We start from the raw sequence: 27037 nt of genomic DNA, 5'->3' as shown, positions 1-27037 counted from the left end.
CAAGAGAAGGTAGTTAATTAATGATACTTTTCTGGGCACAGGATGCTCACAGTATGCCTTCAGATCAACATTAAGTCAGGAGGAACCAAAGGGCAAAAGTACAGTGACCAAACTGCAGCCGCAGTTGCACAGCATCTGGTAAGTGAATACTATCACTGTTTACAACCTACCCTCAACTTTTCATTGGAGCCAAGCTTGTACAAAGAAGGCCGACATATAGAAGTGCCGATTTGAAAGTGTGTATTATTTGAACAGCTATGACACCGACAGAGAAACTGAATGAATGGAAAACAGTCCCCACATAAAGAGATATGAAGAAACGTACTTGAGGCGGCATTTGACAGATCCTTGTTCTTTTCCAACTGAAGGGTTCTTAGTTAAAATAATTACTGTGTAGAAGGAGGCCATTTGACCCATCACACATGCACTGGTTCTATTATGTAGTGCTGATCCCCAGCCTTTTTCCCATAACCCTGCACAAAATTACTATCTAACAGTCATCCAATGTCCTCTCCAATGACTCAATTGAAACTGCTTCCACATCATTTCCATACAATACACTCCACGTCCTAACAACTGGCTGAGTGAAGACTTTTTTACTCACATCACCTGTGCTTTACTTGCCCATTATTTTAAATATATGCCATCTCAAGTGGAAACAGCTTCACCCTATATACTCAATCCAGTCCACTCAGGATTTTGAAAACTTTAATCAGATCTCTTTTCAACCAACTCCACTCCATAGGAAACAATCCCAACTTCTCCAATCTAAACAGTGCTCTGCAAGAGTTTTATCAGTTTGTTCAACCAAATCACAAAAAGAGGTTTGGTAAGGCCTGTTACAATTTGAATGTAGATTTAAGCCTGAAAATGCAGTTCCAAGAGAGGAAAGAAGAGTACAGTGTGAAGAAAATGCAGGTTTGTGGTTTAGAAGCATTGGTATCCTGTTTAACTGCAATAATCCATTAGTTTATCATTTCTTTCTTGGAGTTTTTTTTGAGTATTTAGTTGTATAACTAAGTTGGCTTATGCAACATAGAAAGTAACTCACAGGGTTGTTCAATCGGAAAAATATTATTAAATTGGACAGGGTGCAAAAATAGATTTACAAGGATGTTACCGGGACTAAAGGGTTTCAGTTATAGGGGTAGGCTAGATAAGCTGGGAGTTTTTTTTTTAAAAACTTGGGAGGTTGAGGGGTGACCTCATAAAATCATGAGGGATTTACAGAAGGTAAGTGGGAAAGGCTTTTTCCCTAGAATTGCCAAGTTCAAAACTAGGGAGCATTTTTTTTTTAAGATGAGCAGAGAAAGATTAAAAAGGGACCTACAGTGCAAATTTTTCACACAAAGGGTGCTTCGTACATGGATTGAAGTGCCAGAGGAAGTGGTACAGAGGTACATTTACAACATTTAAAAAACATTCAGACAGGTACAGGGGAACCTCGATTATCCGAATATCCAGCAAGATCACAAGGTCCCGAGGTTTGGCTAAACTACGTTATATGACATTCTATTATCCGGAATTCAATTAACCAAACGAAATACTTCCTCCGCTCGTGTCCTTTGGATAATTGAGGTTCCTTGTACATGAATTGAAATGGCTCAGAGGGACATGGACCAAATGCAGACAAGTAGGACTAGTTCACTTTGGGAAACATGGTCAGCATGGATTAGTTGGACTAAAAGGTCTGTTTCCGTACTACAGGATTCTATTCCCATAGCTAACGTCTCTCATGCCGTGTGGGACGTGGCACAACAGTTAGCACTCCTACTTCATAGCACTTGGATGTCTGCACCTTCTCCCCATGTTTGCGCTGGTTTTTGTCAGGTGCTCTGGCTTTTCTCTGGGGTCTAAAGATATGCAGGTTAGGTGGATTGGCCAGACTAAGTTGCCCATAGTGTCTATGGATGTGCAGATTAGGTGGATTAACCAAACGTGGCAAATGTGGAATTACGGGGATAGGGTAGGAGGTTCGGTCTGGGTGGAATGCTCTTCAGAGGGTCAGTGCAGACTCAAAAGGCCTCTTTTTTCAGGGATTCTGCGATTTTCTAACTGGAACCATTCTAGTAATTCACTCTGCATTTGCTCCAAAGTATTTGCTCCTTCCTATTATGTAGCACCCACAAGTATACACAACACTCCAGCTGAGGCCTAACAGTGTTTTCTACAAGTTCAATATCACCTCCTTGCTCTTGACTAAGTACAACCAAGTGTTTACCTGTAAACCACTTTTATTGCCCACTTCTCAGAAAGAGATGACGACTCTTCTTGAGTCAACGGGATGAAAGTACTTTCAGAAATCCACCTTCAACACCATTATCCCCTCCAGATTGACTTTAAAACTCTGACCTTGAACTTGGCTCGGCCCTCTGCAACTGGATCCACAACTTTCTGACCCACAGACTGCAATCAGTGAAGATAGGTAACTACATCTCCCCTACAATACCAATCAACACTGGAGCCTCCCAAGGGTGACCCTTCAGCCCCTACTCCCTGTACACCCATGACTAAGTAGCCAAATTCTGAAGGAATACCATCCAAAAGTTTACTGACACCACCACTATAGTAGGACTGATAGCTAACAACGATGAGTCAAAACACAGAAGAGGGATAGAGGATTTTGTGACGTGGTCCAATGAGAACAAGCTCTCTCTCAACATCAGCAGAACTAAAGAACTGATCTTGACTTGCATCAGAAAAGAGAATTTGCTCCCATCTACATCAATGGAACGGAGATTGAGAGGGTGGAGAGTGTAGAGTTCCATGGAGGGACAATAACCGACCACCTATCCTGGTCTTCCCATGTAGGTGCAATGGTCAAGACGACATAACAATGCCTCTTCTTCCTCAGGTGGCCCAGGAAATTTGACATGTCCATAAGGACCCTCACTAACTTCTACAGATGCACCACTGAAAGCATACTGTCCAGGTGGATAATAGCCTGCTATGGCAACTGCTCTGCCCAGAATCATGGGAAACTACAGAGGGTAGTGTGTACAGCCTAAGCCATCACGGAGCCATCCTTACATCCGTAGACTCCGTTTTTTTAAGCTGCCACAAAGACCCTTTGTACCCTGATAATGATTTTCTACAACCTCTATCAGGTAAAAGATACAGAAGCCAGAACACACACTAATAGGTGCAGTAAGGATGTATAAATTCCCAAATAACATGCCATATACAGGTTCAGAACAACACCCAAATCTCCATCATTAATAGAGATCAAGAAAAAGTGGTCCTTATGCCAACCTTGGGGGCACCACTAAATATTTTCTACTAATCTGAAAATCAACAATTCACCATGCTCTCTATTACTTAACCAACTTTGAACCCAAGTTGCCCCTTTTATTCCCCATGTATTTAACCTGCTGAAAATTGCTGCTACATGCTAATATATCAATGCTCTTTGGAAGTCCATGCACATGACATGAACCAAATTATTCTCATCAACAATCTCTTTCAGTTCATTAAAACACTACATTAAAATTTGGTTAAACATCACCAATTGCCCTTAGCAAGGTTTTCTCTAATAAATTGACATTGGTGAAGAAATTTAATTTTGGAAACACAAGAAATAGGAACCAAGTCTTCTACCTTTAACTATATCTCCTTTTGGTCCTGAATCAGTCCTCACCTGTAACGATCTATGATACAAATATCTTACCAAGGGACCCAGCAATCACTTCCCTAGCTTTCCACCAAGTTCAAGGGTACACCCGTTCAGATCCTGGGGATTCATCCACCTTTATGCGTTTTAACACATCCAGCATCACATTTTTCAAGATGTCACGATCTACTTCTCCACATTCTACATTTTCCATGTCCTTCTCCACAGTAAACACTAATGCAAAATACTCATTTAGTACCACCCCCAACTCCTGCAGTTCCACACATAGGCTGCCTTGCTGATTTTTATGGGGATCTATTCTCTGCTTGGTTACCCTTTTAATATTAAATGTATTCATAGAATGCCTTTGGATTCTCTTTAGCCCAATTTGCCAAAGCGGTCTCACGTCCCCTTTCTGCCCTCTTGATTTCCTTAAGTATACTTCCATTGTCTTTACACTCTAAGGATGCAATCCATCTCCACTGCCTATATCTGCTCTATGCTTCTTTTTCTTAACCAAAATTGCAATTTCTCTAGTCACCTAGTATTCCCAACAACTACCAGCCTTGCCTTGCACACTCAAAGAATCACAGAATCCCTACAGTGTGGAAACAGGCCCTTCGGCCCAACAAGTTCACACCAACTCTCCAAAGCATATTGCACCCAAAACCCAATTCCCTACCTTATTACTCTACATTTACTCCTCACTAATGCACCTAACCTACACATCCCTGAACACTATGGGCAATTTAGCATGGCCAATTCACCTAACCTGCACACCTTTGGATTATCAGAGGAAACCCACGCAGACACGGGGAAAATGTGCAAACTCCACATAGACAGTCACCAGAGGCTGGAATCGAATTGCGTCCATGGCGCTGTGAAACTGCAGTGCTGACCACTGAGCCACCATGCCGCCCCAAACATCATAACATGTACTGTCTTTGGTCTCTCATTATCTCATTTTAGAAGGCTTCTCACTTTCCAGTTGTCCTTTTACCTGTGAACATCTGCTCCCAATCAACTTTTGAAAGTTCTTGCCTAATACTACCAAAACCGGCCTTCCTCCAATATATTCGATGTTTCGGCTATAAGCCCTTCTTCAGGAATGAGGAAAGTAAAGAAGGGCTTCCTGAAGAAAGGCTTATGCCCAAAACGTCGAATCTCCTGCTCCTTGGATGCTGCCTGACCTGCTGTGCTTTTCCAGCAACACATTTTCAGCTCTGATCTCCAGCACCTGCAGACCTCACTTTCTCCTTCCTCCAATATAGAATTTTATCTTTTAGATCCTGTCTATCTTTTTCCATCACTATAAAATTATGGTCGCTGGCCCCGGAATGCCCTCCCACTGACACCTCAGTTACATGCCCTGCCTTAATTCCCAAAAGTAGGTCAAGTTTTGCAGCTTCTCTAGTAGGAACATCCACATTCTGAATCAGAAACGTTTCTTGTACACACTTAAATTCCTCTCCACCAAAACCCTTAACACAATGGCAGTCCCAGTCTATGTTTGGAAAGTTAAAATCCCCTACCATAGCCACTCTATTATTCTCACAGATAACTGAAATTGCCTTACAAATTTGTTTCTCAATTTCCTGCTGACTACTGGGGGACAATACAATCCCAACAAAGCGATCATCCCTTTCTTATTTCTCAGTTCTACCCAAACAACTCCCCCTCCTTTCTTGCCTCTCTTTCTATAGCATTTGTATCCTGGTACATTAAGCTGCCAGTGCTGACCATCAAGCCACATCTGTTATTGTTATGATATCCCAGTCCCATGTTCCTAACCAAATCCTGGGTTCATCTGCCTTCCACGATAGGCCTCTTGCATGGAATTAAATGCAGTTTAATTTATCAGTCCTACACATTCTCTGCTTTGTTCCTGCCTGCCCTAACTGTTTGACTCGCTCCTTTCCCCAATTGTACTAGTATCTGACTGATCTCGTCCCTCACTATTTCCCTGGCAAGGAGTTGAAAGACACTGAACTCTTAGAGAAGAGCTTCCTCCGTATCTCAGTCTTAAATTGATGCTCCTTCATTCTGAGACTAAGCCTTCTTGTCCTTGACTCTCCCATGAGGGGAATATCCTCTCAACAGTTACTCTGTCAAGTCCCTTAATCCTGTGGTGTATCAATTAGACCATCTCTCATTCTTTTAAATTCCAATGAGTAGAGCTCTAACCTGTTTAGCTTTTGTTCTCTCCATCCTGGGAAACAACTCCTCCATCCTGGGAATCATCTTGGTGAACCTCTCTGAACTTTCTCCAATGAAATAATGCTTTTCCCTAAAAAGGGGAACCAAAACTGCTCAATACTCCAGATGTATTCTCACAGATCTCGTATGCTGCAGTAAGATGACCCTGTTATAGTGCAGCACCCTTGAAATTAGGGCCAACATTCCATTAGCCTTCCTCACCACCTGCTGCATCTGAATGGTAGTTTTCTGTTTCATTCATAAATTACCACAAGTCACTTTTTGTTGCAGCTTTCTGCAGTTTTTCTCAAGTTAAATAATACTTTGTGCTTTCGTTCTCACTTCCAAAATGAAGAAAATTCACATTTTCCCACACATTATACTCCATTTGCCAACATTTTGCCCACTCACTTAACTTACCAATATATCGCTGTAAACAGGACAGCACATTGACTCAGTGGTTAGCACTGCTGCCTCACAGTGCCAGTGACCTGAGCTCACTTCCAACCTTGGGCAACTGCCTGTGTGGAGTTTGCACATTCTCCAGGTGCTCCAGTTTCCTCCCACAGTCCAAAGATGTGCAGGTTAGGTGGACTGGCCATGGGACATGCAGGGTTACAGTGATAGGACAGGGAAGTAGGTCTGAGTAGGATGCTCTTCAGACAGGTGGTTCATATTTGATGGGCTGAATGGCCTGCTTCTGCACTGTAGGGATTCCATGATTCTACGAAATAGTTTGCATCCCACTTGCAACTTGCCTTTCCATCAATTTTTGTGTTGTCCGCAAATGTGGCACAGTACGTTCAGTTCCTACCCATAATCATGAAATCAGAGTTGTACAAGAGGGAAACAGACCCTTCAGTCCAACTCATTTAACTGGCCATCCAAAATTAATCTAATCTCATTTGTGATCGCCACTGTTCCCATTCATACACCCATCCAGATGCCTTTTCAGTTCTGTAATTGCAACAGCCTCCACCTCTAACAGTTGATTCCAGCTCTCACATGCACTGCCCTATGTGTGAAAAAGGCCCTTTTATGTTTGTCCCCTCTTACCTTAAACTTATGCCCTATAGTTTTAGATTCACCTACCCTGGGGAAAAGACTTTGGCTATTCACCCTATCCATGCACCTCATGATTTTATAAACTTCAGCCTCCAACGCACCAGGGAAAATAGCTCCAGCCTATTCCATGCACCTCTCCTTATAGCTCAAATCTTCCAACCTTGGCAACATCCTTTTCTGAACTCTTTCAAGTATAACAACACCTTTCTTACAGCAGCAAGACCAAAACTGAATGCAGTATTCCAAAAGTGGCCGAACCAATGTCCTGTACATCTGCAACGTGGCATTCCAACTCCTACACTCAATGCTCTGACCAATAAAGACAAACGCACCATCAGCTTCTTCACTATCCTGACTACCTAGGACTCCACTTTCAAGGAAGTATGAACTGCACCCCAAGATCTCTTTTCTTCAACAGTCTCCAGAACCTAACCATGAAGTGTGTAAGTCCTGCCCTGATTTGCCTTTCCAAAATTCAACATCACATTTATCTAAGTTAAACTCCATTCTGCCATTCTTTGGCCCGTTGGTCCATCTGATCAGTGTCGCGTTGCGCTCTGAAGTAACCTACTTTGCTATCCACTATACTGCCAATTTTAGTGTCATCTACAAACTTCCTACATCCACATCATTTATAGAAATGACAAAAAGCAATGGACCCAGCACCAAACCTCGTGGCACACCGCTGGTCAAAAGTCACCAGTCTGAAAAGCAAACCACCACCAAGCCTTTCTCTACTACTTTCAAACCAATTTTGTATCCAATCTCTCTGGATCCATGCAATCTAACCTTGCTGACTAGTCTACCACATGGAACCTTATCGAACGCCTTGCTGAAATGCATTTAGACAATGTCCACTGTTCTGCTTGATCAGTTTTCTTTGTCACTTCTTTGAAAAGCTCAATCAAGTTAGCGAGACACAACTTGCCATTCACAAAGCCATAATGATTAGGTGGTGCTGGAGACAAATCAAATGACTGGAATAGCATGATAGGTATGAGAGTCGCATGCCAAGGGGCTAATGTAAACTCATGGATAACTTGATGATGCTGCACTTCTCTAGCTTCCACCCTAAACATGCTAAAGAAGCCATTTCCTATGGACAAGGCCTATTTATACACAGGATCCGCTCAGAAGAGGAGGAATGTGACAGACACCTAAAGATGTCGAAAGACACCATCATTAGAACAGGATACGGTGCTCTACTCACTGATCACCAATTCTCATGTGCCACAGCAAAAAACTACAACAACTTCCTCAGAAGACAGATGCAGGACACAACCGAGTCAGTAACTCCCCAAAATGGAGAAACTACACCATGTTCTTTGCAGCCTTCAACATGTCATAGATGACGATAAACATCTTACCAAGATCATCCCTACACCTCCATTTCTCACCTTCGAAGAACCTTAAAAAGACTGCATCGTTCGCAGCAAACTACCCAGCCTTCAGGACAACAATCAGCCACAACACCACACATGGAGAACAACAAATGTGGTACCATCATTCAAGAAGGGTGGTAGGGATAAACAGGAAACTTAGCTTCAGGAAGCAGAGGGTGATGGTCAAAGGATGACTTTATGACTCGAAGCCTGTGTCCAGTGACTTGGTGCTGAGTCCCTTGCCATTTGCATATTAATAATCGAGACATGAATGATGGAGGTATCAGCCAAGCTCGCAAATAACAATTGGCTTCATTGTAAATAGTAAGGAGACTGAAAATACACAAGAATAGAGACAGGTTGGTCAGTTGTGTTGAACAGTGGCGAATTGACCTTAAACCCAAAAAGTGTGACATGATGCATTTTGACAGGACAAACAAGATAATGGAGTACACATTGAATTGTAGGATCCCCAGAAGTACAAAAGATCACGGGGACATGCATGTCTTATAGATCCTTGAGGACAACAGGACAGAAAGACAAGGTGGTTAAGGCAGCATGCGAGCACTGAGCAGACAAAGGAAGCACATGGTGAGGGAGGGAGAGATAGATAGATAGCAGTTATAGGAAGGAGGGAAAGACTCAGATACAGTCACATAGATGGGTTAACTCCAGGAAGGGTAAGAGAGGTTGGCACCTAGGGCAGGAGTCTTTTGTGGATATACCCATTTCAAATAGGTATGCCGTTTTGGAAAATGGAGGGGGTGATGGATTCTCAAGGGAACGTAGCACAAACAGCCAAGTTTCTGGTATTGGGACTGGCTCTATTGCAACGAGGGGTACGTCAGCTTCCAAGAGATCAATTGTTAGGGGATTCTGTAGTTCGAGGTACAGACAGACGTTTGTGGCCAGCAGAGAAAAAGCAGAATGTTGTGTTGTTTCCCTGGTGCCAGGATCAAGGATGTCTCAGAATGTTCTCATGGGAGAGAGGGGCCAGCAAGAGGTCATTATCCACATTGGAACCAACGATAAGAGAAAAGGTTGAGATTCTGAAGGGAGATTACAGGGAGTGAGGCAGAAACTTAAAATGGAAGTCCTCAAGGGTAGTAATATCTGGATTACTCCCAGCGCTACGAGCTAGTGAGGGCAGGAATAAGACGGTAGAGCAGATGAATGCATGGATGAGGAGCTGTTGTATGGGAGAAGGATTCATGTTTTCGGATCATTGGAATCTCTTCTGGGGTAGAAGTGACCTGTACAAGAAGGACAGATTGCACCTAAATTGGAAGGGGACTACGATACTGACAGGGAAATTTGCTAGAACTGCTTGGGAGGATTTAAATTAGTAAGGTAGGGGAGTCGGATGCAGGGAGATAGTGAGGAAAGACATCAATCTGAGACTGGTACAGTTGGGAACAGAAGCGAATCAAACAGTCAGGGCAGGCAGGACTAATAAATTAAACTGCATTTTTTTCAATGCAAGAGGCCTAAAAGGGAAGGCAGATGAACTCAGGGCATGGTTAGGAACATGGGACTAGGATATCATAGCAATTACAGAAGCATGGCTCAGGGATGGGCAGGACTGGCGGCTTAATGTTCCAGGATACAAATGCTACAAGAAGATTAGAAAGAGGGGCAAGAAAGGAGGGGGAGTGACATTTTTGATAAGGGATAGCATTACAACTGTGCTGAGTGAGAATATTCCCAGAAATACATCCAGGCAAGTTATTTGGGTGGAACTGAGAAATAAGAAAGGGATAATCACCTTATTGAGATTGTAGTATAGACCCCTAATAGTCAGAGGGACATTGAGAAACAAACATGTAAGGAGATCTCAGCTATTTGTAAGAATAATAGGGTAGTTATGGTAGGGGATTTTAACTTTCCAAACATCGACTGGGACTGCCATAGTGTTAAAGGTTTAGATGGAGAGGAATTTCTTAAACGTGTACAAGACAATTTTCTGATTCAGTATGTGGACATACCTACTACAGAAGGAGCAAAACCCGACTTACTCTTGATAAATAAGGCAGGGCAGGTGACTGAGGTGTTAGTGGGGGAGCATGTTGGGGCCAGCGACCATAATTCTATTCGTTTTAAAATTGTGATGGAAAAGGGTAGACCAGATCTAAAAGTTGAAGTTCTAAATTGGAGAAAGGCAGATGTTCGCAGGTAAAGGAACAGCTGGAAAATGGGAAGCCTTCAGAAATGAGATAAGAATCTAGAGAAAGTATATTCCTGTCAAGGTGAAAAGGGAAGGCTGGTAGGTGTGGGGGATGCTGGATGACTAAAGATATTGAGGATTTGGTTAAGAAAAAGAAGGAAGCATATGTCAGGTATAGACAGGATAGATCGAGTGAATCCTTAGAAGAGTATAACGGGAGTAGAAGTATACTTAAGAGGGAAATCAGGAGGGCAAAAAGGGGACATGAGATAGCGTTGGCAAATAGAATTAAGGAGAATCCAAAGGGTTTTTACAAATATATTAAGGACAAAAGGGTAACTAGGGAGAGAATAGGGCCCCATAAAGATCAGCAAGGCTGTCTTTGTGTGGAGCCACAGAAAATGGGGGAAGATACTAAATGAATATTTTGCATCAGTATTTACTGTGGAAAAGGATATGGAAGATATAGACTGTCGGGAAATAGATGGTGACATCTTGCAAAATGTCCAGATTATAGAGGAGGAAGTGCTGGATGTCTTGCAACAGTTAAAGGTGGATAAATCCCCAGGACCTGATCAGGTGTACCCGAGAACTCTGTGGGAAGCTAGAGAAGTGATTGCTGGACCTCTTGCTGAGATATTTGTATCATCGATAGTCACAGGTGAGGTGCCGGAAGACTGGAGGTTGGCAAACATGGTGCCACGGTTTAAGAAGGGCGATAAAGACAAACCAGGGAACTATAGACCAGTGAGCCTGACCTCAGTTATTGGAGGGAATCCTGATGGACTGGATGTACATGTATTTGGAAAGGCAAGGACTGATTAGGGATAGTCAACATGGCTTTGTGCATGGGAAATCCTGTCTCACAAACTTGATTGTTACTTCTTCAAAAACCTCAGAGGATTGATGAGGGCAGAACAGTAGATGTGATCTATATCGACTTCAGTAAGTCGTTCGACAAGGTTCCCCATGGGAGATAGATTAGCAAGGTTAGATCTCACGGAATACAGGGAGAACTAGCCATTTGGATACAGAACTGGCTCAAAGGTAGAAGACAGAGGGTGGTGTTGGAGGGTTGTTTTTCAGACTGGAGGCCTGTGACCAGTGGAGTGCCACAAGGATCGGTGCTGGGTCCTCTCCTTTTTGTCATTTACTTAAATGATATGGATGCGAGCGTAAGGGGTACAGTCAGTAAGTTTGCAGATGACACCAAAATTGGTGCTGTAGTAGACAGCGAAGAGGTTACCTCAGATTACAACAGGTTCTGGACGCTGAGAAGTGGCAGATGGAGTTTAATTCAAATAAATGCGAGGTGCATTTTGGGAAAGCAAATCTTAGCAGGACTTATACACTTGACCGAGGGAGTGTTGCTGAACAAAGAGACCTTGGAATGCAGGTTCATTGCTCCTTGAAAGTGGAGTCACAGGTAGATAGGATAGTGAAGACGGCGTTTGGTATGCTTTCCTTTATTGGTCAGAGTATTGAGTACAGGAGTTGGGAGGTCATATTGCGGCTGTACAGGACATTGGTTAGGCCACTGATGGAATATTGCATGCAATTCTGGTCTCCTTCCTATCAGAAAGATGTTGCAAAACTTGAAAGGGTTCAGAAAAGATTTACAAGGATGTTCCCAGGGTTGGAGGATTTGAACAGGCTGGGGCTGTTTTCCCTGGAGCGTTGGAGGCTGAGGGGTGACCTTATCAAGGTTTACAAAATTATGAGGGGCGTGGATAGGATAAAGTCTTTTCCCTGGGATCAGCGAGTCCAGAACTAGAGGGCATAGGTTTCAGGTGAGAGGGGAAAGAAATAAAAGAGATCTAAGGGGCAACTTTTTCATGCAGGGGGTGGAACGTTTATGGAATGTGCTGGCAGAGGTGGTGGTGGAAGCTGGTACAATTGCAACATTTAAGAGGCATCTGGATGGGTGTATGAATAGGAAGGGTTTGGAGGCTTATGGGCCAGGTGCTGGCAGGTGGGACTAGATTGGGTTGGGATATCTAGTTGGCATGGACAGGTTGGACCGAAGGGTCTGTTTCCATGCTGTACATCTATGACTCGCCTTTATTAATCCAAGAACTAAGGAGGTTATGATGGAGCTGTTCATACCATTAGCTGGGTCCCAGCTGGAGAACTGTGCAATTCTCATCACCACACTATAGGAATGATATGATAAATCAGAGGGTGCAAAACAGATTCACCAGGTTTAGGGTGTAGGTTTGCTCACTGAGCTGGTTTGATACCCAGACATTTCATTACCTGGCTAGGTAACATCATCAGTGGCGACCTCCAAGTGAAGCGAAGCTGTTGTCTCCTGCTTTCTATTTATATCTTTCTCCTGGATGGGGTTCCTAGGGTTTATGGTGATGTCATTTCCTGTTCGTTTTCTGAGGGGTTGATAGATGGCATCTAGATCTGTACGTTTGTTTATGGCGCTGTGGTTGCAGTGCCAGGCCAGAACACTATTCCAACGAGCCACCACATACTGCAGCACAGACAAACTTCGGAAAACAAGGAGAACCACCTATACAACGTATTCAAGAAGAACGGATACTCAAAAAATACAGTCCGCAGATTCCTCAAGAACAAACCACGACAAGCAGACCAAACACAGCCAGAAACCCTAACCACCTTACCATACATCAAAGAGGTTTCAGAAATGACAGCCAGACTACTAAGACCCCTCAGAATCCTAGTAGCACAAAAACCCATCAACACTCTCAAACAAAAACTAACAAACTTAAAAGACCCAGTACAACCCATGGACAAAACCAACGTCATCTACAAAATTCCATGCAAGGACTGCCACAAACACTACGTAGGACAAACAGGAAGAAAGTTAGCCACCGGGATACACGAACACCACCTAGCCACAAAAAGACACAACACTCTCTCCCTCGTAGCCCTACACATGGATGAAAAAAACCTACCAATTCAACTGGGACAACACATCTATCCTGGGACAGGCTAAGATGAGACATGCCAGAGAATTCCTAGAGGCCTGGCACTCCAACCACAACGTCATAAACAAATACACAGATCTAGATACCATCTATCAACCCCTCAGAAAACAAACAGGAAATGACATCACCACAAACCTCAGGGACCCCATCCAGGACAAACATATAAATAGAAAGCAGGAGACAACAACTTCGCTTCACTTGGAGGTCGCCACTGGTGATGTCACCTAGCCAGGTAATGAAACGTCTGGATATTAAACCTACAGCTCAGCGAGCAAACCTACACCCTAAACCTCAACCTGAGCTACAAACCTTGCATTCACCAGGTTGCTGTCTCAGTTGGAGCAATTTAGATATAAAGAGAGACGAGATAGACTGGGATGGTCTTCCTTAGAGCAGAAAAAGTTGCGAGGGAATTTCAAATAAAGTGCACAAAGTTCTAAAAGTTTATAGAGGAGAAACTCTTAGTAGAGCAGTCAGTCACTTTAAAGCTCTGTGCATCTGGAACTCGCTGCTTAAAAGAGTGGTAGAGATGGGAACAGTCGAGACAATTAGATGAACACTTGAAACGCTGCAACATTCACAGCTAAACGGATTAGAGTAGATTTCCTTCAGTCTTATCTTTTGCATTTGTGTTGGGCTCCCTCATCATTGAGGACGGGATTTTTGTGGAGCTTCCACCTCCTGTTGTTTTACTATCCATCATCATTTAATGTTTGGTTGTGATATGACTGCACAGCATATATACTATATAGATCAGATCTGTTAGCTGTGGGATTGCTTATACATTTAACAATAGGGTCCTGGGGAGTGTTGCTGAACAAAGACACAAAGTTCCTTCAAAGTGGAGTCTCAGGTAAACAGCACAGTGAAGGCATTTGGTATTCTTGCCTTTATTGGTCAGTGCATTGAGTACAAGAGTTGGGATGCCATATTGCCACCGTACAGGGCATTGGTTAGGCCAGTTTTGGAATACGGTGTTCAATTCTAGTCTCCCTGGTATAGGAAGGATGTTGTGAAACTTGAAAGGCTTCAGAAAAAATTTACATGGATATTACCAGGGTTGAGGGGTTTTGAGCTACAAGGAGAGGCTGAATATGCCAGGACTATTTTCCCTGGAGCGTCTGAGGCTGTGGGGCGACCTTATAAAATCATGAGATGCATGGATAGGGTGAACAGTCAAGGTCTTTTCCCCAGGGTGGAGGAGTCCAAAGCTACAGGGTGGCAGGTGGTGCATGTGTGGAATGAACTACCAGAGAAAGTGGTGGAGGCTGGCACAATAACGTCATTTAAAAGGCAGCTGGATGGGTAGATCAATAGGAAGGGTTCAGAGGGATTCAGACTAAATGCTGGCAAATGGGACTAGATTAATTTAGGATATCTGCTCAGCATGGACGAGTTGGACCAAAGGGTCTGTTTCCATGCTGTATAGCTCTATGACCCTATGGATGTTTAATGACCAGCATAGACATGAAAGGCTTCTCCCATGCTGTAAAAACTCTATGACTCTCTCAGTGACACTGGGTCAATCATTAAACCTATTCACAAGAGGCATCCAATGTACTTATAACAGAAAGAACATCAAAGTTTACCTCAAAAAAGAAAAACACTATTTTATACGGTGCAAGAATATTTGAAATAAACTCATTCCAAAAATATCAGGAATAAAGATTCAACCCAGTCACCCATTTCTCCTTTCTCAGCTGTAATGTTTGCTTTTTGGTGAATTTCTGCTGTGCATTCACTCAATTCTTTTCTCTTCAATTAATGTTTCTCACAGAGACCTTTAAACAAGCTCATAACTTAGCTTACTATTAATAAAGAACATGGGTTACTTAAACCATGTGTTCAATAGCCAAGGAGATGCCTTACTTTGTGCAAACTTCATACCATCTGCTTCTGGAGTTTTCTGGATGAGTGGGACAATGCTATTTAATCACAATTAAAACCTTGTGGCCCAGCATAGTTCCCTCTCTGTTACTACCATCAAGCTGGGAAATCCAACTATTTCAATCAAGAAAGCCGTGGGCAGTCAAATGGCACACCAGGAATTCTTAAAACAAGGTTATAGTCCAATGATGAAGGAGCAGCACTCAAATAAACCAGTTGGACTATAACCTGATGTTGTGTGATTTTTCACCTTGTTCAACACTGGCACTTTCACATTTTAAACACGAGGTATGAAACCTGAAGAAACTACAACACAGAACTATTTATATTCCAAATACTGGGAGCAGCATGTAACAGTAAAAAATTATTCCTGATGAAGGGCTTATGCTCGAAACGTCGAATTCGCTATTCCTGAGATGCTGCCTGGCCTGCTGTGCTTTGACCAGCAACACATTTGCAGCAGCATGTAACAGACAGAGCTAAGCAATCCCACAGCCAATGGATCTGATATATATACTCTGCAGTCCTATCACATTCAATCAATAAAACAACAGGAAGTGGAAGCTCCATAACAATCCCACCCTCAGTGATGGGGGAGCCCAACGCATAAATACAAAAGATAAAACTCACGTAGATGTGTCCAAGTAGGCAATTCATCTCCACTTCCTTCTGACGAAACTCAATTCCTGACTTTCTGAAGTATATTTTGTACATTATTGCAAGGGACATGTCAGAAGTAGAATACCCTACATTTGCCTGGATTGTTGCTACTTTAATATCATTCAAGAAGTTCAACACCATTCAGGAAGAAGCATAGGCACACCATCGAACACCTTCAACATTCATTCCTTCCACCACTGATGTACAGTTGCAGCAGTGTGTACCAGCTACAGGATGTACTACAACAGAAAGATAAAACATATAGGAACATCACCACCTCCAAGTTTTGGTCCAAGCAGTACAGCATCCTGACTTTGAAATATATAGTTGTTGCTTCACTGGCATGGAGTCAAAATCTTGAAACTCCTTCCACAACACACTATAAGCGTAGCTACAGCAGTTCAGAAGGCAGCTCACCTCCTTCTGAAGTACAATTAGGCATGGGCAATAAATGCCAGCCTAGCTAGCATTGCCTATTTCCCAAGAATAAGTTTAATAAAAATGATAGAAAGGAAGGACGAAGAGACAATATTTTGATGTGGATTCAAACTTAGATAATTCCAGTGAAAGAAAATGATAATTATGAATTGTATGGCATCAAGAAAGTAAGCAACATTCCAGGAAGTGCTCAATGCATGTGAGACTTGGGAATATTGGAACAATATAAAAACCCACCAAACCAAAAACTGGCCAGTGGAGGATCTGCTTATACTGGAAAGGCAAACCAAATGCACAGCAATCTGGATAATTCAAGAAGGTAAGGTGCTGAACAGTAAGTGTCGTATAATACAGACTTGTGCAAAATACTGAGATAAACAGAGAGAAATAAGCAGTGAGAATGTTAAATCACACAAACACACACAGAAGAGCAGTCTGTGGATATTGATAGACAGCTCACTGGAGCAGTGTAACCCATGACAGAAGTAAGGAAAATTAATTCTGAAAGAGCACAGGATTAAAAACAACTTCGAGAATGTGAGTTTTGTGCAACCTTATCAAACCTTATGAAACCTTATCAATTGGAAAACTTAGCAAAAACTGGACATTTGAGTTGGTTCTTGGGCTCAGCAAAATTTACTGTATAGCCATTGCTATATGAATATGAACAGAAACCAGAGAGCACATCCTTTTATTCAAATTTTAAAATTGGCTCTGCAATTTTTTTTGCATTTAACCTTGCAGTTCAACTTCCAGTATTCCATTTTAAATAAAACTATAAATGATATCTGCATCTCTTACATGAATCCTTTTTCTAAAATAAATGTAATAAGCTATTAACACCTTGAATAAAAAGACATCTAAGGATTTGTAAAAATTCAATAACTTGTAAAAATCAATAAGAAAAAAAGCATCGTGAATGACACTTTTTCTAACTCTAGAATCTACCTCCAAATTTCATCATTTCTAGCTAATCAGTATAACTGGACTGATATATTCCATTAATTTTATCAACATGTACTATTTTAAAAAGTATCACTATTAATTATGCCAGTTTCCACTACTCATTTTCTCCTATACATCAACCATAGCTAATAGTTATCTAAAATAGTTTTTTTCTAAGTGAAAATGTTATTTTTAGACTTGACAAACCTTAGCTAATCATGGAAAACCTGTTCTCCAAAACGTAGACACCTCTGACCATTTCCTAGCAAAAACTGCATATAAACACAGATACCCTAACCTTTCTCAAAATAAAATTTACATTCACCATTTTCCATGCATGCATTATAGAAAATAAGAATTCCAGTGAAGGTAAAGACAGGCTAACTTAAAGGATCAGTTATCAAATGACCACTAAAATGTGGTTTTGCTATCCATCATGTGGAACAAGTTTGTTAATGTTTATGCTTCCAAAGTTTAAATGTTTAATTTCAAGACAGAGCAGAAGCAAATTCTTTTCCTATTTAAATACTTCCTGAAATGAATTATTTGGGAAAAATTATTTACATGTTATTATATAAAAGTTATCTATTCAACACAGTATGCACATAATGGTTTTTCAGCTGTCCTTGAACAGTAAAGGCTAATACCTTGCCAAAATCCAAAACCTAAAAATGAACTGCCCCCACTTTTGTACTATGTTAAGTTAGTACCATTGTGCTTTCAATTGTTAATAGGTATACAATTTGAACCTCTGCTCAACAAATTCTACATCTGGATATTTAAAACCTTGGGTAATACAGTGACCACATTAAAACTAAAATTTCAGTTAATACCAACTGAACTGATTCAACATAACACAGACTTTGAGGAATAAATACATTAAATAATTTAAGTAGAATTTTGGGAAGTAATTTATAAAGATTGTGATTCATAAATGACAATTAATTCAACAGTATTTCTGCTATCAGACTATTCCATCATACTATACTCTGCCTTTAAATTCCAGCACTAGAGATTTTTTAAGTGTCACGTTGTAAATATATGATATCCAATTATAGCAGTAGGTCACTGTGAAATACTCACTGCGTTTTTGTCCTGTTGTCCCATGACTGGATGATTAGTTCCAATTGCAAATGGTTTCATAATGAAGAAATGCGTGCTAAGCTGAATTTCAGCATCATGGATTGATTCCTATCAGCTCATCAATTCACACATTACAATATCAAAAAAAAAGCAGCAGCTAACGTGACTCTACGAGCAGTGTTTGATTTGGCACAGAAGATCAATCAAACAGATGCTTTTTTTTCCTCATAATGAAAAGGCTAAATAAACTACAAGTATTTCAAATAAAGATGGGGAAAAAACACTAAAAGTAAACATCTATCTTCCATTAAAACAGCAGCAAATCGTCTGATTGTGAGAAAGCTAAAATGGCTGACTGCACAGACTGCCTCAAAAGGCTTAATGCAGTATTAGATTATTCGAGGAGGGCGAGAAACCAGCCTACAGCATTGTTAATGCTCCCATTTCATTCGCAACCAAAGATTCAGGGCAGTACGTATGTATAAGAACCTCCTCCCTGGCTGCTAACGAGCTGACAGAGTGGTCACTGCTGGTTCCTGCTTAGCCAAGCTAAGCAACTTTCAGCAATTAATCTTAGCACTATGACAGCAATAGACAATCACTTAACATTTTTATTTCTTGTACACAAGGCAAGCTCTACACTAGAAGTCATTACAACCACAAATGTCACAAGCAAAATAATAAAGTACCAGATTTATTTAGGTCAAAGTAAAATAGTACACGGTAATTGTATAATCATGCTTACTCTAGAAGGCCATGGCTGCAAGCAGTTGGCATAGCAACGAACAAGAAAAGCCATTTCCTGGATAGCAAAGAAAGGTTTCTTTCAAAAACACAAAGGACAGAAGAAAATTTTCACACAAAGTGGTCTGCAGTTCCCTTAGAAAACGAACAGTATATCTTCCAAGAAAACGCGATTCTGTAGCCAGACACATAACCTATAGTAAAATTGAACCACGACGCTCACGATGCATCCCCAGACTGATTCTTGTATTGCAATAAACAGACACTTATTTCAGAGACTCTTCTTCGCCCCCTTCCCTCCAGCTGCACACAGTTACACATGCAAAGGTGCAACTAACAGATGGATAAGCCGGGCTAAAGTAATAATTGAATGCCTGTTTTCTATCAGATAACCTTGCAGGTCCCCACCCAACCACCCGAGGGAGTCCATTCATCGACTGCGTGCTGCGTTTCAAAATGAAATCCATCACGAGGAAGATTGAATTATGAAGCGGGTTTATAAACCTTTATGGATAATAAAATGACATCACCTGGAAAAGGTCCTGAATTAGCTGCAACAAATTCAACAATTGCTTAGAACAGTCTTCAATATACACATCAGTGCACAAAGACACTAAATGCATACTAAGTTAGACCATATGTCCAGGCAGTAGCTGCTTCACTGTATCCATTTTGCGTGCGCTCTGGCCTACAGGCAGATGTCGTCTGCTTCCTTCAAAAGCTTAACACACACATAATATGCATCTCAAAGATATTAAATACCAAATTTGCCACAGCCTCCACTGAACAAATTCACCTTATGGTAATTAACTGCACTGGGAATTTTTACTGATTATACATCACTGACGTAGTGCCAGGAAGAAAACCTCATTTGTTTAGCTAGCAAATATGAAAAGACTAATATCAGAGTGCGAGTGTGTATGTGGTGCAAATACAATCACTGACACAGCAACTTCTGGTGTTCAAAAATGCAAACTGGATGCTAGTCTAACATTTCTCACAAACTGCTTTTCCAGTCTCTGAACTCCTAAGAAATAGATCTTGTATCACAACTATAATGGTCACCATAAGGCAACCATCAGCAATTATCCTTTCTACCATTTTCAATCTAATCAGGCAATTAACATTTGCAACATGATTTAGAAGTTCCCACCCACAAATCCACAATTACCATGGCCTCACTATATTTTCCCTAATAATATCACTGCGTAGCTTCTCTCACCTTTCAGACAGCTTGCATGCATTACTCCTGGGAATTTACTTATAAAACATCAAACCCAACAGCACTTCTGAGAAAGCACAATGGAACGCTGAAGCCAAAATTGTGTAACGTCAGCCAGGCTTTCAAAATAAAACTGCTGATCAAAATTACAATTTAAAATTGCGGGTTAATTTCCCTGATAAAACGCAATACAGAATGTTTTCTGGGCAGACTATTACAAGCCAGCATTAACTTCATCAGCATTTGTTCGCAGAGACAACATTCCCATTTCCTGCCATTTGCTTTCAAATGCTGATTGACATCATCCGTTCCCACCCAATTGAACAATGGGGTGCGACTCAGTCTCACATGTTTACATTAGTTTCATTGTATTATCTTAAATATCTGCCAATTTACTATGAAACACTTCCTAAAATTACAATTGAAACTGTATAAATCATTGGCTATAATACTGATAATTATTTATTACTATATGCATATTAAAGTATGCTCCATGTTTTATAGATTTGTTTTAGTCTCTTGCAAGTGTTATGGAATTTTTAGTTATTTATTTCAATTTGAAGAACTTATACCTTTTTTTAAAATTGAAGACTGCTATTCCAATCTCTCAATGATTTGGTGTTTAATGATCCTTAGGAATAGAGTTTAAAAGGAGCTATTGATCCCTCGATTCAAGAAAATGAACCACTGACACTAAAATACATCACAAGGTACTTCACAGTTGCATTACAAAACAAGGGAATGACAATAAGCTATTAGGCCACATGACCAAAACTTTGATCCAAAGCCACACAACTAACCCCAGAACTTTCCTATGAAGACTGCTTAGCCTTGCTCGAATCCTTGAACATTAATGACTGCAGCTAAGGTGTTGGCATTTCAATAAATGTGGACAGCATTGCAGCTAAAAGCAATATGCTGGAATTGTGCTCGGGCCTGGTTTGCACATATCTTCTACACTTGCACCCACCTTGTGAATGAGAGTAATCAGAAACAACTTCATGAAGTTCTGCAGGCAAAGTTTCGTCCTATTCTCTCACCTTTTCAAAAGGTTATAGTCCAAATGTATTTGGAAGCATTAGCTTTCGGAGCGCTACTCCTTCATCAGATGGTTGTGGAGGAGGAGTCAACTTGGACCCCACTGGAGGCTGCTGCCCTGGGCTTGACACGTATTCTCAAACCAGGCCAAAGAGAGAACCGTAGATGCTGGAGATTAGAGTTAAGATGTGGTGCTGGAAAAACACAGGTCAGGCAGCATCCGAGGAGCAGGAAAATTGACGTTTCGGGCAAAAGCCCTTCATCAGGAATTCATCAAGACCCATGGCAAGGAGTCACTGAAAAACTACAGTGATAACAAGTTTCATCCACCATCAAACTCACCATAGACTACATTTTAGTATCTGTCTCATTCTTGGACACATGCATCTCCATCAAGGATGGGCACCTCAGCACCTCACTCTACTGCAAACCCATGGGATAACCTCACAATGCTACACTTCTCCATTCCTCATGAAGGGCTTTTGGCTGAAACATTGATTTTCCGGATCCTCGGATGCTGCCTGACCTGCCATGCTTTTCCACATGTATGCTCAAACCGTTAGGAAATATATAAATGCCAGATTCATCAGCTGCACCCACAAGATAGAGCAAAACATCGGTCGATCACAACGCAATGCCATCCATATCTCAAAACCACTGTCCTCAAGCCTGCAAATAAAGGAGGAGCCATTGTCATTCAGAATAGAACAGCTTACTGCAAGCAAGTGTACCGACAACTGAACGACCAGGAACACTACAGGCAACTATCAGCCAATCTGACCAAAGAGCATATCTGTGATCAGGACTTTGGATCCAGTTCTTCAGAGTTCCCTACACGCCCTCATCCCAAGTACTTTTCATGTAAATGACTCTACTGCCTTCCAAAGATCCATAAAGCCAACACACCAGGACATCCCATCGTATCAGGCAATGAGACCCTATGTGAGAACCTCTCTGGCTATGTTGAAGGCATCTTGAAACCCATTGTACAGGAGACTCTCAGCTTCTGTCATAACAGTAATTATTTCTTACAGAAACTCAGCACCCACAGACCAGTCAAACCAGGAACATTCCTCGTCAAACTGAAGGTTTCAGCACTCTAAACCAGCATCCCCCACAATGACGGCATCGCGGCAACAGCCTCAGTATTCAACATCAATAAATGCCAATTTCCAAGCACCGTCCTACAACTCATCTGCTTTATCCTCAACCACAATGTTTTCACATTTGATAAGCAGTTCTTCATCTAGACACATGAAGCAGTCATAGGGACCAAACTTGTACTCCAATATGCCAACATTTTCATGCACAGGTTCGAACAAGATTTTTCTCTGCGCAGGACCTCCCACCAACAATATACACCAGGTATATTGTCAACATTTTCTTCCTCTGGATCCATGGCAAATAGTCACTGAAAAACTACACAGTGATAACAATGAGTTTTATCCCACCATCAAACTTACCATGGACTAATTTTTGGTATCTGTATCATTCTTGGACATTTGCATCTCCATCAAGGATGGGCACCTCAGTACTTCACTCTACTGCAAACCCATGGATAACCTCATGATGCTACACTCGTCTAGCTTCCATCCGCAATGTCCTTGGGGGAGTTTTTCCAACGGTTGTTGGGGAGGTTTTAAACTATTGTGGCAGGGGACTGGGAACCAGAAGAGAAGACAAGTAGGCAGTGAGGTGGAGACTGTAGACTGTAAGAATTATGAAGATAGCACTAATAAAGGGAAGAATAGGCAGAGAGCAGGTGAGCGCAAAAGAACTGGTGGCCTGAAATGCACATACTTTAATGCAAGGAGTATAGTGTGCAAGGCAGGTGAACTTAGGGCTTGGATTGGTGCCTGGGAGTATGACATTATTGCCATCACAGAGATTTGGTTGAAGGAAGGGCATGATGATTGGCAACTGAATGTTCCAGGATATATAGACGTTTCAGACAGGACAGGGAAGGAAGTAAAAGAGAAGGCGAAGTTGCATTGCTGGTCAGGGACGATATCATGCCTGTGCTAAAGGAGAATACTATGATGGTCTTGGGTAGTGAGGCATTATGGGTGGAGCTGAGAAATAAGAAGGGTGCAGTTGCATTGTTGAGGCTGTATTACAGACCTCCCAATAGTGAACGTGAGGTAGAAGAACAAATAGGTAAACAGATTACGAATAGATGTAGAGGCAACAGGGTAGCGGTAATTGGAGATTTTAATTTTCCCAATATTGACTGGGATACACTTAGCGTCAGAGGTCTGGATGGAGTAGAATTTGTACCAAGAGTCCAGGAGAGTTTTCTAGAGCAGTATGTCAATAGTCCAACGAGGGAAGGGGCCATATTTGTCCTGGTACTGGGGAACGAGCCAGGACAAGTGGTAGAAGTTGCAGAGGGGGGGGGGATTTCTTTGGGAACAGTGACTACAATTCTGTAAGTATTACAATACTCGTAGATAAAGAAGAGTGGTCCTAAGGGAAGAGTGCTAAACTGGGCCAAGGCCAATTATATCAAAATTAGGCAGGAGCTGGGAAATGTGGATTGGACACATCTATTTGAGATGTGGGAGGCTTTCAAAGATAGGTTAATGGCAGTGGAGGGTGAGCATGTCCCATTGAAGGCAAAAGATAGGAAGGGCAAGATTCGTGAATCATGGATGACAGGAGAAATTGTACGATTAGCCAAGAGGAAAGGGAAGCGTACATAAGGTCTAGACAACTGAGGACAGAACAGGTCCTAGAAGAATATAGGAAGAGTAGGACAAGTCTTAAACAAGGAATCAAGCTGGCTAAAAGGGGTCATGAAATAGCTTTAGTTAGCAGAATTAAGGAAAATCCCAAAACATTTTATTCTTATAAAAGAAGCAAGCAGGTAACTAGAGAAAAGATTGGTCCATTAAAAGATAATGAAGGAAGGCTATGTGCCGAACCTGAGAGAATGATTGAGATTCTGAATGATTACTTTGCATCAGTGTTCACTGAGGAGAGGAACATGATGAATCTTGAGATTAGAGAGTTTGATTAGTCTGGATCACGTTGACGTAAGTAGGGAAGATGTGTTGGGTATGCTAGAGGTTATTAAGGTGGACAAATCCCCAGGATCGGATGGGATCTATCCCAGGTTGCCGAGGGAGGCGAGAGAGGAAATAGCTGGGGCCCTGACAGATATCTTTGTGGCATCCTTAAATACAGGTGAGATATCGGAGGACTGGAAGGTTGCTCATGTTGTCCCCTGTACAAGAAGGGTAGTAGGGATATTCCGGGTAACTACAGACCAATGAGCCTGACGTCAGTGGTGGGGGAAGTTCCTGGAGAGGGTACTGAGAAATAGGATCTATTTATATTTGGAAAGGAATGAGCTTATCGATGATGGGCAACATGGTTTTATGCGGGGGAGATTGTGCCTTACCAACTTAATAGAGTTCTTCAAGGAAATGACCAAGTTGTTGGATGAAGAAAGGGCTGTTGATGTCATATACATGGACTTCAGTAAAGCGTTTGATAAGGTTCCCCATTGTAGACTAATGGAGAAAGTGAAATCACATGATGTGCAGGGTGTTCTAGCTAGGTGGATAAAGAACTGGTTGAGCAACAGGAGACAGAGAGTGGTAGTTGAAGGGAGTTTCTCGAAATGGAGAAAGGCGGCACGGTGGTACAGTGGTTAGCACTGCTGCTTCACAGCACCTGAGACCCGGGTTCAATTCCCGACTCAGATGACTGACTGTGTGGAGTTTGCACGTTCTCCCCGTGTCTGCGTGGGTTTCCTCCGAGTGCTCCGGTTTCCTCCCACAGTCCAAAGATGTGCGGGTCAGGTAAATTGACCATGCTAAATTGCACGTAGTGTTAGGTAAGGGGTAAATGTAGGGGTATGGGTGGGTTGCGCTTCAGCGGGTCAATGTGGACTTGTTGGGCCGAAGGGCCTGTTTCCACACTGTAAGTAATCCAATCTAATCTAATCTAATCTTATAATATAGTCAGTGTTGGGGCCATTGTTGTTTGTAATATACATAAATGATCTGGAAGAGGGCACTGTTGAATGATCAGCAAGTTTGCAGATGACACAAAGATTGGTGGAGAAGCAGAAAGCATTAGGGACATTCAGAGAATACAGGAGGATATACATAGACTGGAGAGTTGGACAGAAAAGTGGCAGATGGCTTTCAATCCAGACAAATGAAAGATTATGCATTTAGGCAAGTCTAATTCTAGAGCAAATTATACAATGAATGGAACAGCCTTGGGAAAAGTTGATGGGCAGAGAGATCAGGGAGTGCAGGTCCATTGTACCTGAAGGTTGCTGCACAGGTGGATAGAGTAGTCAAGAAGGCATACAGTATGCTTGTCTTCATCAGACAGGGTATACAGTATAAGAGCTGGCAAGTCATGTTAAAATTGTATAAGACATTGGTTCGGCCGCATTTAGAATACTGTGTACAGTTCTGGTCGCCACATTACCAAAAGGATGTAGACGCTTTGGAGAGGGTGCAGAAAAGGTTTACGAGAATGTTGTCTGGTATGGAAGGTGCTAGCTATGAAGAGAGATTGAGTAGGTTAGGTTTGTTTTCATTAGAAAAAAGGAGATGGAGGGGGGGGGACCTGATTGAGGTTTACAAAATCATGATGGGTATAGACAGGGTGGATACAGATAAGCTTTTTCCCCAAGGTGAAGGATTCAATAATGAGAGGTCATGCTTTCAAAGTGAGAGGTGGACAGTCTAAGGGGGATACATACGGTAAGCACTTCACACTGAGGGTAGTAGGCGTTTGGAACACGTTGCCAGCAGAGGTGGTGGAGGCAGGCATGGTAGATTCATTTAAGATGCGTCTGGACAGATGCATGAGTAGGTGGGGAGCAGAGGGATACAGATGCTTAGGAATTGACCGACAGGTTAAGACAGTGCATTGGATTGGCTCAGGCTTGGAGGGCTGAAGGGCCTGTTCCTGGGCTGTAAACTTTCTTTGAAAAACATCCTCTTTACACCTAGTCTATCCAGCCCTGTTAGAATTTTATACACTTCAATCAGATCACCCTCTCATTCTTTTATACTCTAGTGAGTATAGGTCCAGTCAACCAATCTCCCCTCACAGGACAGTCTTGCCATTTCAGAGTGAAGACCTGCTGCTCTCCCTCTACAGTATTTACACCCTTTCTTAGTGGAGCAACCAAGACTACATGGGATACTCCAGGCATGATTTCACCAAGGCCCTATATAACTGCAACTTGGAGACAGTGAGGACTGCAGATACTGGAAAGTCAGGGTTGTTAAATGTGTGGAGGTGAAAAAAGCATAGCAGGTCAAACAGCATCAGAGGAGCAGGGGAGTCAATATTTTAGGTCAGAACTTTTCATCAGGATTGGGGACAGTGAAGGAGGCCGAGAAATAAATAAGGGACTGGTGGGGGTGGGCGAAAGGTGATGTGGGTAAGGTAGGTGGGATGGCAATAGGTGGATGCAGGTAAAATGTGATTGTGAGTGGTCAGTGGGAAGGAAGGAAGCAGATAGGTAGGAAGGAAGATGGACAGGTTGGGTCAGGTCAAAGGGACAGTGCTAGTGGGGAGGGCTGCATCTGGGATGAGGTGGGGGGAGATTTGAAAGCTGGTGAATTCTATGTTAAGACGACATGGTTGTAACCTCACACAGTAGAAGTT

At 42.0% G+C, this 27037-nt stretch overlaps 1 protein-coding gene across 8 annotated transcripts in view; it reads right to left on the bottom strand.

The window, feature by feature from the left end:
• rapgef2b (Rap guanine nucleotide exchange factor 2b) overlaps positions 1-27037 on the bottom strand; it is a 393772-nt gene that overhangs the window by 170023 nt on the left and 196712 nt on the right. Inside the window, exon 1 of one of the 8 annotated variants that reach the window (XM_060851742.1) lies at positions 20357-20444. The exons of 5 other annotated variants lie outside the window; for them this stretch is intronic. Coding sequence is in view for 2 of the 3 variants with exons in the window: in XM_060851740.1 (XP_060707723.1) it covers positions 18391-18450 (60 nt within the window). In the remaining variant the exon portion in view is untranslated. Of the gene's footprint in view, positions 1-18390; positions 18593-19135; positions 19204-20356; positions 20445-27037 lie in introns of those variants that run through there. 2 more of the 8 variants (XM_060851741.1, XM_060851740.1) reach the window with 2 other exon arrangements.

The sequence above is a fragment of the Hemiscyllium ocellatum genome, chromosome 36 (genome assembly GCF_020745735.1).
Source record: "Hemiscyllium ocellatum isolate sHemOce1 chromosome 36, sHemOce1.pat.X.cur, whole genome shotgun sequence".
NCBI lineage: Eukaryota > Metazoa > Chordata > Chondrichthyes > Orectolobiformes > Hemiscylliidae > Hemiscyllium > Hemiscyllium ocellatum.
The sequence above is the reverse complement of the archived record's forward strand: the minus strand, read 5'-3'. Positions and strand labels throughout refer to the sequence as shown.